Raw genomic sequence first — 12,852 nt, 5'->3', positions numbered from 1 at the left:
TATCTGCTGCATCCAGTCTCGCTCCCTTAGTTCCTTGAGTTCTGTGTTTTACCACCACCTGAAAGATACTTTCTCTGACCTTCTAAACAAACAGAAGCCTCTGCCACTCTCTCCTCACTTACCTTGTTCATCTGGTCTCACCATCCTCCGCCAGATTATAAACTCTGGGAGGGCGTCACCTGTTTTATTCTTTCCCGGATTCCCTTGGCCTACACAGCACCTGACACAGAGTGAAGGAGCACAGAGGGGTGCTGTGTAGGCCAAGAAAACATTTTTGAATGGATGATGGATGGGCCCAATAACACAAGATGGCTCCATGATCTTTTATGTGATTTTTAAAAGGAGATGTTCGCACTGGATGACATACAACCCACAGCAACAGGGGGTTACCCATCTTGTAGATGTAAAAGCTGTGCTGTCTTACTTTGAAACTCCAGGGCACAGAGGATGGGGCATAGGGGAAGAGTCTGGTTGTAGGAATGAAACGTCTTAAAAGTGGCTGGAGTTCAGGGCTGCTCTGCAGCCTACTCTGGCACACTTCTTAAGGACCTCTCCTTGAAGGTCCCGACTCTGAGATTCATCATAATGTGTAGTGGGGGCAGTGTGGGGGGATGGATGGTAGGACCACTGGTCAGCTAAAGAGAAGGCCAAGAAACCTCTCCCGGTTTTCCGGTACCCTCCTTCACATGACTGTTGTCATTTCATAAAATGGACAGGGAACACATCGATCAGGCTTTAAAGACAAAAAAAAAAAAAAATTAACCCATTGTACCATGAAGTGCAAATCATGGCTTACAAGGATGAGGAGAGCCAAATGGAAAATTAAATTAAGGTGTTTGAATTCACAGGCTGAATGTAGTAAATCAAGGGCTGACAATTCCAGATCCTCAAACAGAGCACATCATTAGCAGCACCATTTAACATACTCACACTGATATTATTTCTTGGCTCCAGAACCAGAGTCACTTTCATTTCCCCTTCTTGGTGCAGGTGGCTCAGATAGAACAGCCCCTCCCCCATCATCCTCTCACGGGTCATCTTGCGGGCAGCGTACAGGCGGAAGCGGACAGCACAGGCAGCCACATCCCGGGGCTCCAGCTTGGCAAAGGTGACCTTCTCCTTGAAGATGGGGTTGGGCCCTCTCTGTATGCCTGTCCTGCCCCTCTGCTTCTTATTGGGCAGCAGCACGACGTGAACTTGCCAGGAGTTGACGCCACTTCTGTCCTTATCCGGGAGGCCCTGTGCTCTTACAATGGTCACTGTGAGCTTCTGGCTGGCGGCTCTGTATTCAAAGATGACATCCAGGTCGCCACATTTTGAGATGGGCTCTGGGACCCCAGATGGCACCTGAAAACTGGTCCTGTCCTGTTCCTGTGGCAGATAGAGGGGAAGATCAGGAATGGAACAATGCCTTATACACTTTGGAAAGATGGTACCCCTCTGTGCTCCTTTAGAACCTCCTAGTTTTGGACTGCTAGCCTGTCTCCCTATACATCAGAAAGCTCTGTTTCCTGGTCTCTCTCTCCATGGGACTGTGAGTTCTTTGAGGGTACAGCGCCAGGCATATGGTGAGCCTTCATGAATGCCTTTGGGACAGATGAACAAAGCTTTTCTATTCTGCAAAGTGCTTTTTTATACACTGTCTCTCAAAAAAGCACAATTGACCACTATCATTGAAACCAACTGAGACACCAAGTCTAAAATTAGTCAATTATGCAACTGCCCAAAGTAACATTTCCTTGAGTCCCCAGGAGAAATGGTTCAGCCTGGGCCTGTGCTCTCTGAGTCAGGACCTCCTGCAGGTGAGACTCCTAGTCAGGGTCACTGACAGGTGATCCTTCAGTAGATTTCCAATTTACAGGGCAGTACAGTTTAGGTCAGAGCTTCTCAAACATTCAAGTGGATTGGAATCATCTGGGAACTCTGATTCAGTAGGACTGGGGTCAGGTCTGAGATTCTGCATTTCTCAGGCTATGAGGATGTCTCAGCTGGCCTCAGATCACTCCTGGGGTAGGTAGCAAGGGTTTAGGAGGGCATCCCCAGTAGCCATTTAGCAAAGAGCAACACTGGGTCTGGGAGACAGAACACCTGGGTTGAAATCATAACTCTACTATTAACCAGCCTTTTGGTTCTCGCCAAACACACCACCCTCTCTGTCCTCCAACTAGAAAAAACGAGCATTAAGGTGCCTGATGATAGAGGATCACTGTGAGGTTTTAACAGATGTGGAAAAATATGTGGCTTAGACCAGCCTCTATGGATATTTATCCCCATCACTGGATTGATGCTGCCTATTTTCTTTTTCTTTCTTTCTTTCTTTTTTTTTTTTTCTTTTTAGGGCCGCACCCGTGGCATATGGAAGTTCCCAGGCTAGTGGCTGAATCAGAGCTGCAGCTGCCAGCCACAGCCGCAGCCAAGCCAGATCAGAGCCACGTCTGTGACCTATCCTCAGCTCACGGCAACTCTGTATCCTTAACCCACTGAGCAAGGCCAGGAATTGAACTCACACCCTCATGTATACTAGTCAGATTCGTTTCTGCTGCACCACAATGGGAACTCTGATGTTGCCTGTTTTCAAACACAGCCCCTCATTAGGAAGTATCACTCCTAGACAGGAGTTCACCCCAGCCAGTCAGGTACGATGACCTTCCTGAGAAACCGGAGCTGAACTGCATTTACGATAATGAACTACCCTCTAGCAAACTATTACTAACGTCAGCATAATCTGACTTTTCCTCTGAAAGAATCCCTCTTACTCATAACTCAGCTTGGGTCTGATTCTGGTTGTAAATCAGCATCAGTTCTTCTTTATGTAATTCAGCACCAACTTTGCTCATTTAAGGAACTCTTTGTTTTTAGGAGTTTCCATCATGGAGCAGTGGAAACAAATCCGACTGGGAACCATGAGGTTGAGGGTTCAATCCCTGGCCTTGCTCAGTGGGTTAAGGATCCAGTGTTGCTGTGAGCTGTGGTGTGTAGGTCACAGATGCGGCTTGGATCTGGTGTTGTTGTGGCTGTGGTGTAGGCCAGCAGCTGCAGCTCCAATTAGACCCCTAGCCTGGCAACTTCCACATGCCACTCATGCAGCCCTAAAAAGCAAAAGGAAGGAAGGAAGGAAGGAAGGAGGGAAAGAAAGGAAGGAAGGAAGAAAGAAAAGAAAAGAAAGAAACTCTTGCTTTTAAAGATATAATGATACATCTCAAAAGTTTATGTTCATCAATGAAACCTTCCCACAGAGGCTGGGTGAAAGTGCATTTCTCTGGAGGGAGATAAAGCCCAGGTCCACCTTTTACTACCTCTAGGACACTGGGTAAATTATTTAATCCTTCCTGCTTTCTTTTAATCCCAGTAAAATAGGGATGATTCCTACTTTAGAGGGCTGTTGTGAAAATTAAAGGACATGATACATAGTACACATCTAATAATTGCCCTGTCTTTTCAGAGTCACATTAATCTACTAAGAAAATTCAGGCTTCTTGCAAAAAGGAGCTTCTTACATTCTTTCCTCTGAGCATGTATTTAAGTGTGAGTGTTTCTATTCAGAGGTACTTAGTTTCAAGTGATAAAAGTAGTTGCTATAGAGACTTCGAACACAACTGACTAGTGTGGATATAATATTAGAAGCAAGTCTCCAAGGAGTTAGGCCAACTCAAAAATCAAGTCAGAAAAAAAAAAAAAATCAAGTCAGAGTCTCCTGTTAAAACTCTCATCTATTTTAGCCTACCCTTGATCATCTCTATATTGCTTGATGGACCATAAGTAATAATAGCTAAAATCCACTAAGCCCTCCCTTATGCCAGGAACCACACTAAAGCCTCTGTGGATTGTAAGAGCTCATTCATGCACTTCAGACCTTCTCAGCCTCCCCTCTTATTCCATCTTCCCCTAGAGGCACACCCTGTCTGAGCCCTAAGTGGCTTCAGCCTGGCACCGCCCAACAAAGCCCTCCCTCTCTCCCACAAAAGGCAACACTTAACTTCCACCACAGGCTCCTCTGTGGATGTCAAGACTTGTCAAGGATGTTATAAAATCCTGCTTGGTACTATGTATATGAAGTCCAGAGTGTGTGGAGGGCTAATGCCCCATGCAATAAATTTTCCTCCCCTTGGGCAGATGTCCTGAGATTAGTTTATACAGCTTCTTAGTGTAGGGTTCCACAAGATCAAGCCATGAGTCACAATTAGTGGCTGCCACCTAGATGACACATTCTCACCCTGGCTCTTCCTTTCTTGCCTCACTCCCTTTGTCCTTCATTTTTGTTCCCTGGGATTGGGTGTCCTAACAAAGTAGGTTCTCTTTTGGGGAAATCCAGCTAAGAAAAATGATCTTTTAAAATATCCATATTAGCCTGGTGAGGTGGGTATTTCAATATCTTCGTTTTAAGTGGGTGGAGGAAAATAAGGCTTAGGCTAAATAACTCACTCCTTGCCTCCAACATCATGGGATTAGCTGAAATTACCCAGGATTTGCCAGTGCTAATGCTGAAAGCCTTGATCCTTATGTGGAACCATGATGTCTACAACCTTTCCCCACAAACCTTTCATCTTAACTATTCATATGTATAGTAAATGTGTGAGAAGAAGAGGAAAGAAGATGGGGGATGGGAGTTTGAAACATCTATTACTTTGAATTTCACATCCTTTTAGGCCCCTGCTCTTGATATTAACTAACAGTCCTTAGTTTTATCATCAACATCAATGCCAATATAAAAATATCCTAGCTAATGAGCATCTCCCCACTAATCTATCAGGCTATCTGTTCAGATAAATGCTCGCTCCCTCTGCAGGTGCACATGTAAGTCCTGGGGAAGGCTCTGAAACAACTGTCCTAAGAATCCTGTAATAGATACAGCTCTAGGCAACAGCCAGGCTCTGGGTAGGGGGACAGCCCAAGCTCTGGCCCACAAAAACTGGGCTGCGTGGTCCCTTTCTGGGTTGATCTGAGACCAAGGTTTGTGCAGTCTGATATTTTCATAGCAATTAATTATTTCAACACACTTTACCTATCACCAGGCAACTAAAGGCGCTCCTCATGTGGGTACTGTTAATACAGCTAATCCATCTGACCTTCCTGCAAGGTAAAAATCTCTTCATTTTTATCCCCATTTGGCAGATTTTAATTAACTTCTCAAGGCCAATCAGTTAATCAGTGGAAAGCAGAGATGAAAAGTGGGACAGCTGTGTGCTCAAAATCACCAGCCATCTTCCTGTTGCCTTTCCTGCCAAGCCTTGGGTCTGCAGGAAAAAGTCGATGGCCTTTTCCAGCAGAGAAGAGCAGTGCTTGAAAAACCATCAGCCTAACAGGGAGTCATACCACATGACCGTTTTCCTTCTGAGGCAAAATAAATGATTCCTTGAACTCTCGTATGCTGGGTTTTTCTTTAAGATGGGACGACCCACACTACATTGTCAAAACCTATGAAGATTTAAAGATTTTCTATCACACTGAAAGCCTTTCTGTTTCAGCATGATGTCATCTGTGTGGCCCAAAGTAAACAGACCCACGATATGTTCCTGATGCCAGATACACAGGGGAAGACAGGTTTCTTAATACAGCTAAGAGGCAAATAAATCAATTCTTAAAAGGCAAGCTAGGCTTGCAAAGCAGGCATTTTATAGGAACTGTCTCTGAGCTGCATTTGAGGTTCTCCTGTAGGAGCACCAAATTACAGTTTTTGTCTCAAAATAGATAGAAGGTTGAATGGAGCACAGAGATGTCTGGGTATTTTTGGAGTCTGAGAACATTCAGTGCCCTCAACACCAAGTGTTCTATTAAAGCTCCATGAGGCTGGCAAATGGGAAGTCACCAGGAGAAAGCAAGTCCAAGCCTAATGGCACAGTTACCAAGGGGACAGACTGTCAATAGACAGGTAAATAGTCCCACTTTGTTTCTGTGGTGAGAGAGCCAAAGAGAATGGTCTTTTTCAATGTTAAATGTTAGTGTGGGGGACTCGATGTGACCTTTGGCAGTAGACTGGCAAGGAAGAAGATTTTTTTTTTTTTTTACAAAGTATGTAAGATTGATAGATTTGGTGGGGGGGTGGTCTCAATATGAAGACTTGCTATTAACCAGCCCCAAACCACGCATCTGAGTTGCCATTCCCGGTCCTCAGCAGTAACAACACACAGGCACACACATGCTGCACCATCTTCTTATGCTCTCTCAACACAGCCCTGGGCCTTAGCAGTCAGGCTTTGAAACATAACTGGCTGTGATTTTTTTTTTCTTCTCATTGATGAACATTTGGTGTATGACAGTCCAGGTCCTAATAAGAGGTTCACCCTGTTTATTTTCTCAGCCAGACTGATGCTAACAAAAGCCATTCACCCTTCTCCATGCCCCCAGATTAAAGTTTTATACAGTTACATGGTTTATTTCATCAAAATTAACTTTCAAGTAGGTATTAGACACCATTCTTTAATATCTCTTAATGTCACAGAATCATAATAAGAGGGGTCTAGCTAATAAAGAATAACCCTAAGTGCCTCCAAGATAAAACGATGCTGGTAAAACCCTGTCACAGTGCCTGACACATGATAATTGCTCAACAAATGGTAGTTTCTGTCACCATCACCTCCAGTCATACTTCTGGATGGTGAGGCATATTCTCGAGTAAGTTTCAAATGAAAAAGGAATTTAGAAGATGCATCTTTTATCAGAGATCTATCCAAAAACAAAGTTAATGTCCAGAAGATCATGAGAGACTAGTGCCATCTTCTAGACCCTCAAGTCAATTCAGAGCTAACAAATAATATCCACTGCAAGATCTTCATCATAATATCTTGCACAATTTCACTGGGAGGGCCACTGTATTTTAGTTTCATTTTCAACCAGTCCTCATATTCAAAGAATCATGACTCAAGATTTGGTGTAAAGAAAAATAGACTCCATTTAATGCAAACCGTGAAGGAAATAACCTTCATGGTTATTGTCGCTCTAAAGAACTAAAAACTCCTTTATACTTATAAAAAAACTAAAACCTTCTTTATACCTATAAAAGAGAAGCCTAATTGTTGATGTATTCATTATGCCACCACTCTTCTTTTTATTCTTCCATTTCGATCAAAATTTATATTTGATTCTTTTACTGGTACACATATGGGATGGGCCTTGGTCATTTGAACAAAAATTTATTGCCATTAAAGTCTCTTTAGGTCTTTGTTTTTCCAAGGCAATGCTTCCTTTTTGGAGAAAGTTTTTCTTGCGGGCTGGAGGAGGGGGTGAAGGGGAAGAGGAGCATAAAAGTGGTGGGGGGAGGAGGAAGAGGAGGAGGGAGGGAAAAGGGAAAGGAGATCCACTAACCAGAGAGAAAAGAACACGCACACAAGGAAAGCATAGAAAACAACTTGCCTCTGGACTCCACATGGAGGAGCTGTCAGTGGCATAGGAATCTTCAAATCCTCGGTTATTAAAAGCTGCCTCCATCTCCAAGCTGCCCTCAGTGGACTGCCGGCTGAGGCAGCGGACCACACAGGTCTCTTGGGAAGATGTGCCCTGGTGCCTGGTGTCCCCCAGCTCAGATGGGGACCATGAGTGGGCAGAGATGGGGCCATCTTCACCATACGACAGATGCTCAGAATAATTTGGTTGGCTGGCTCCATCCAAACCTAAATTTGCAAAAAGGCAACTTGTTCAAATGTATTATTATGTTACACCTTTCGATCTAGAGAAAATGAGCAGTAGCAACCACCTCCATCAAGTTCTCAAAAACAAAACTTGCCAAATAGCATCTCTAGAAATATAATTCCATCTACATGGTGGATAAACTTGGTCCATAAAGTCATTATGTAGGGTACAAGAGAGTTTAATACTTTTTAGTAATAGGGGTATAAAGGACGTATATTTATGTTAGAGGGGTAAAATAAACACACTCCATCTGGTTGGAGCTAGTGACCACAAGACTTTGGGGATGGATATGGAAAGCAAGAATAGTATTAGCTATGGAGATCATACATTGTCCTGGTTTTTATCATTCTTCCTTCTCTCTTCCACATTCACCATTATCAGCCTCTGCTCAAAAGGCTTCAGTGGTTCTCTCAAGTAAAAAGTTCTCTACTTGATCCATGGAAAGAACACTGGACTTGGACTCAGGTGATTTGGGTTTAAGTCCTAGCTCTGCATTAAAAACTTGAACAACATCTGAACTGTCTTCACCTTTGTTCTTTATCTACAACATGATGATCAAAAACCATCAGAGGAGTTCCCATCGTGGCGCAGTGGAAATGAATCCAACTAGGAACCACGGGGTGGCGGGTTTGATCCCTGGCCTCACTCAGGGGGTTAAGGATTCTGCGTTGCCATGAGCTGTGGTGTAGGTCACAGACGTGGCTCGGATCCCGTGATGCTGTGGCTCTGGCATAGGCTGGCAGCTCCATATGCCACAGGGGCAGCCCTAAAAAGACAAAAGACAAAAAGACAGAAACAAACAAACAAAACAACCCATCAGAGGGTCATTGTGGACACAGGAAATAATATCTGCCTGGCAACCACTAGGCTTTCCATAAATGTTAGCCTTGCTTACCTGTCTGGCCTCATCCAACCCAGCCAAGCCACTTTGCTACTACCTCTCAACTCTTTGCCATCCTGGCCTCAAAGGCTCATGAGAATGCTGGGCATTTCTGTCTGTAGCAGTCCCCAAGCCCTCCCTCCTGTCCTTCCCTACCTGTCCATCCAAGGCCCAGACAGCTCCTGAATCTTCCCTGACCCCATCAGACTCAGTGTTTCCATCAGACCTTAGTGTCATTCTCTTCTCGCAGGACCATCTCATCCAGTTCATTATATTCCTCTTCCGTGGTGTCTAGGTTACTCTCAGATATTAAGGAAAAAATGACAGGGTCTTCCACAGCAATAGCTTGACTCCCACACCCAGAAAGTAGCCAAAGGGATGCCTCATCTCTTTGGCCTCCACTCATCTCCAGTCACCCCCATTCCAGCATGATAGAAAACTAGAGATATAGATGGCATCAGGGAGGATGACTAAGTCTGTGTGGTAAATTCAGCTCTGATTTACACACTGTAGGATAGCAACTGTTCCCACCATTGGTCTTAAAATCTGAGCTAGAACCTAAGGTCCAGAAGGCATTAAGCCACATACATGTACAGAATAGTCTTTATCGACCAGTGGGTTTCACTAAATCTCAACTTTAAAGGCTAAGCAGATAGCAAATATCTGAAACAGCTAGTGCACAGCAACACAGAGTGGTGGTGACTGTGGTTCACCAGACAATATGTGACCCACCTACAACAAACACGCAAACTTAAATATATATTATCCCTGTATACAGACTATATAAAAACATGTCTGGGAAGACTTGGTTGTTAGAGCACAACTTCAGAATCCTGATCTGGGATTTTGCAAAACCACGGCAAGCCACTAAGAAGTTCTCCATCTGCCTCGTTATTCTCAATAATTAAATCACTATGCCTCTTGAAAACTCTCTCAGAAGACACCTAAAATCTTTATATTCATATTTTCCGTTATTTGGCCAACACACTAAAAAAAAAAAAAAAACAGAAAATGACAGAACAATATGCAAACCCCTACAACATAAAGCAGAATTTCCTTCTCAGGCTCTAATTAGCCCATCCATTCCTTACATACATGAACACTAAAATGTCCTATTAAACAGTGGGTCATCCATCAATGTATGTAGCACCCAGCAGGATCTCAGTACAAAATCTAACTCTGCCAAGAAATTACCCCCATAAAATTGTCTCATGACTTCAACTCCTACGGTGATAATACTTAGATCAGTAATAAGGGAATTTTCAAAAGCTACATTAAAGCCTTGAAAAGCTATTCATAACTGAAAAACATAAGACTATATTAATGTAACAAACCATTTTCCTTGACAGACAAGCAAGGAGTGAATTAGAAAGGCAAATCTGGGGGTACAAGTCAAGCTGCCGGGAGGGGGACAGGGAAAAGTGATTCACTGTTACATAAAGCAGCCTTCCCTTGCTTTAAATGAAAGACGATCATGTCACCTTAACACATAGGGAAAGGTAATTGCCTGTTGTCGAGAAGTGTATCCTGGCTTCTTAGAAATTATAGGGCATAATTATGTCACATTAACCATATTTGTTTTAGCAGAGATTTGCCAACGTTTTTAGTCCATAGCCCACTTTGATGGAGTAAACCTATTAGCCAATTAACCTTCTTTTCTACCCTCAAACCCTTCCCTCCACCACCCATTCAGAAATATTTCTGCTGACCATCTATGATGGTCAAATGCTGATCTAGGTGTTGCTGCGAAGGCTTTTTGCAGATGTAATTGAAGCCCTTCTGCAGCTGGCTTTCAGTAAAGGGATGATCCTAGGTTATCAGGCCATTGAAAGGCCTCACGAAGAGAAATGAGGCATCTGGAGGAGCAGAAATTCTACCTGTGGACTGCAGCTTCAGCTCATCCCTAGAGTTTCAGCCTCTCCTCCCCAAAACCCTGTTCTGTGGATGTCAGCACTGTGTATGCAGATGTCTACTCAGTTCTCACAATTGCGTGAGCCAATTCTTTGCAATCAATCTCTTGAAAGATATATATTTCTCTGTAACCCCCTTGATATCTATAAAATCTTGATTGATATACCATCTCAAACAGAAGTGAGCAAGGGCTTTGGGGATAACTGACCTGTTTTAAAAGACACCAGGAAGGTAATGACTAACTTTTAAGAAACATCCTGAGAACTAAGCATTTCACAAGCAAAAATAAGACTTTGCTCAAAGACAAACAAACAAAAAGCCCAATAAGTGGGCTGTTACTCTGCAGCCCACCTTTCATGCACAGCCTCTGATCCAGATCACTTAGCCCAAACCCTCTTTAGCATTATCAGAAATGCAGTTACCATTAATTCCCAATAACATGCAATTAGATACATGAGACAAGAGAGAATTTGCTTAGAATATGAAGATAGTAATGCATTTTTTAAGTAGAAGTATTGTCTAAAATTAAATTTGGTCTTAGGAGTTCCTATTGTTTGGCCAAACAAATCTGACTAGCATCCATGAGGACGTAGGTTCGATCTCTGGTCTCGCTCAGTAGGTTGAGGATCCGGCGTTGCTGTGAGCTGTGGTGTAGGTTGCACACACAGCTCAGATCCTACATTGCTGCGGTTGTGACCCCTAGCTTGGGAACCTTCATATGTCGTGGGTGTGGCCCTAAAAAGACAAAAAAAAATTTTTTTTGATCTCAGAAAATCTTGATTAAGGTAGAGTAAAAAATAGCTAAATAGATTTAGAATAGATACACACAAAAAATCCTCTCTGGGGGTGCATGCTTAATCTTTTCATTACTTTTTTTTTAATTAAAAATTTTTTATCTATTTATTTTTCTTTTAGGGGTCAAATCAGAGGTGCAGCTGCTGGCCTACACCACAGCTCACAGCAATGCTGGATCCTTAACCCACTGAGTGAGGCCAGGGATGGAACCAGCAGCCTCATGAATACTAGTAGGATTCTTAACACACTGAACCATGACATGAACCCTAATTTTTTAACTTAAGAAAAATTTATTTATTCATTATTCTTTATTGCTGAAACAGGTTCATTAATTTAAAGATGAACAAAAAGAAATGACAGAAAAAAAATCATGCAATAAAAATTACATTAACATTTCCATGGCATTTGATGACTTAAAATTTAGCATGCAGTTAATCATTCCTATGAAAATCCTGCTGATTTTTTCCACAGGTAATTCATTCAATGTAGTAGACTTTTTTCTCCCCCTGGTAGAAAAAAATTTACCCTTTCTATCATCATCTGTCAAAAAATTCAGAATCACACCAGTTATCACAAAGATTGTTGCTAATTCCAGGAAGGGTAAGGGTTAGAGTGTTTGTCAGAGCTCTCAGAACACTGGCCACTAGTATAAATCAAAAACTAGACACTTGGGCTTCTGGGAAATGGGGCCATTAGCTTTAGAATTAAACGAGCTATTTGTAGGGGATCAGCAGCTATTAACTTTCATTAGCTAACATTTGCCCTCTCAGTGGAGAGAGAGGAATGCTGTGTTGCAACAGCAGAGAAAGAAAAGCAGGAGAGGGGGTGAGGAGACGACAGAGGGCCATTAGCTGCTGTTGCTACGCTTTAGTTACATCGGACAGGTATCTCTCGGCTTATCTGGGGCTAAAAAGAAGAGCAATAAAATGCTATGTTGGCCCATGTCAATAAGTAAAATTGCATGATGGTCAGCAAATTATTATATCCCTACTGAAAATTTGGGTTCTTTTTGTTAATTCTCCTTTCCCCCATTGTTCTCTTTCTGCCTGCCTCATACACACCATCAGATCAGAAATTTCTTCTCGAGAGTTCTCACTGGGGCTCAGCAGAAAGGAACCCAACTAGTATCCATTAGAATGTGGGTTGGATTCCTGGCCTCACCAGTGTAGGTCACAGACATGGCTCGGATCCTGTGTTCCTGCGGCTGTGATGCAGACCGGCAGCTGCAGCTCTGATTCAACCTCCAGCCTGGGAACCTCCACATGCCACATGTGCAACACCTCCCCCCCCCAAAAAAAAATTTCTTCTCTGTGACTGTCTTTCAATTCTGTGCTCTCCTTTTTATCCTTCTCCTGCTCGGTGTTGAAAAACAAGGGCGCTCAACTACATTCCCAAAGGAGAGAAGAAAAAGATTAGAGAACCCAGATTATATAGACCAGGTCACTGTGATGGATGGTATGACATTTTCTCTGGCTTTTTAACAAATACGCTTCAAAGACCCTTCCCTGTTCCAATGTCCTGTGCCTACTCAGGGTTTGGGGCAGAAAAGAGTCAGAGAAATACCTGAAAACACTAACATATATCTTACTGTTCTTTCCCCAGGTTCTTCTGTGTGCATGGCAGGGAGGGAGAAGGACTCT

At 43.0% G+C, this 12,852-nt stretch overlaps 1 protein-coding gene across 1 annotated transcript in view; it reads right to left on the bottom strand.

The window, feature by feature from the left end:
* The window catches only part of SYT16 (synaptotagmin 16), a 120,676-nt gene that overhangs the window by 28,993 nt on the left and 78,831 nt on the right, over positions 1-12,852 (bottom strand). The window contains exons 3-4 of the mRNA XM_047769219.1: positions 7,351-7,607; positions 931-1,371 (exon numbers count right to left, since the gene is read on the bottom strand). Of these exons, the coding sequence (XP_047625175.1) occupies positions 931-1,371; positions 7,351-7,607 (698 nt within the window). The remainder of the gene's footprint in view (positions 1-930; positions 1,372-7,350; positions 7,608-12,852) is intronic.

This window comes from Phacochoerus africanus, chromosome 2, assembly GCF_016906955.1.
Source record: "Phacochoerus africanus isolate WHEZ1 chromosome 2, ROS_Pafr_v1, whole genome shotgun sequence".
In the NCBI taxonomy this organism is placed as follows: domain Eukaryota; kingdom Metazoa; phylum Chordata; class Mammalia; order Artiodactyla; family Suidae; genus Phacochoerus; species Phacochoerus africanus.
This window is presented reverse-complemented; position numbering and strand designations above follow the sequence as displayed.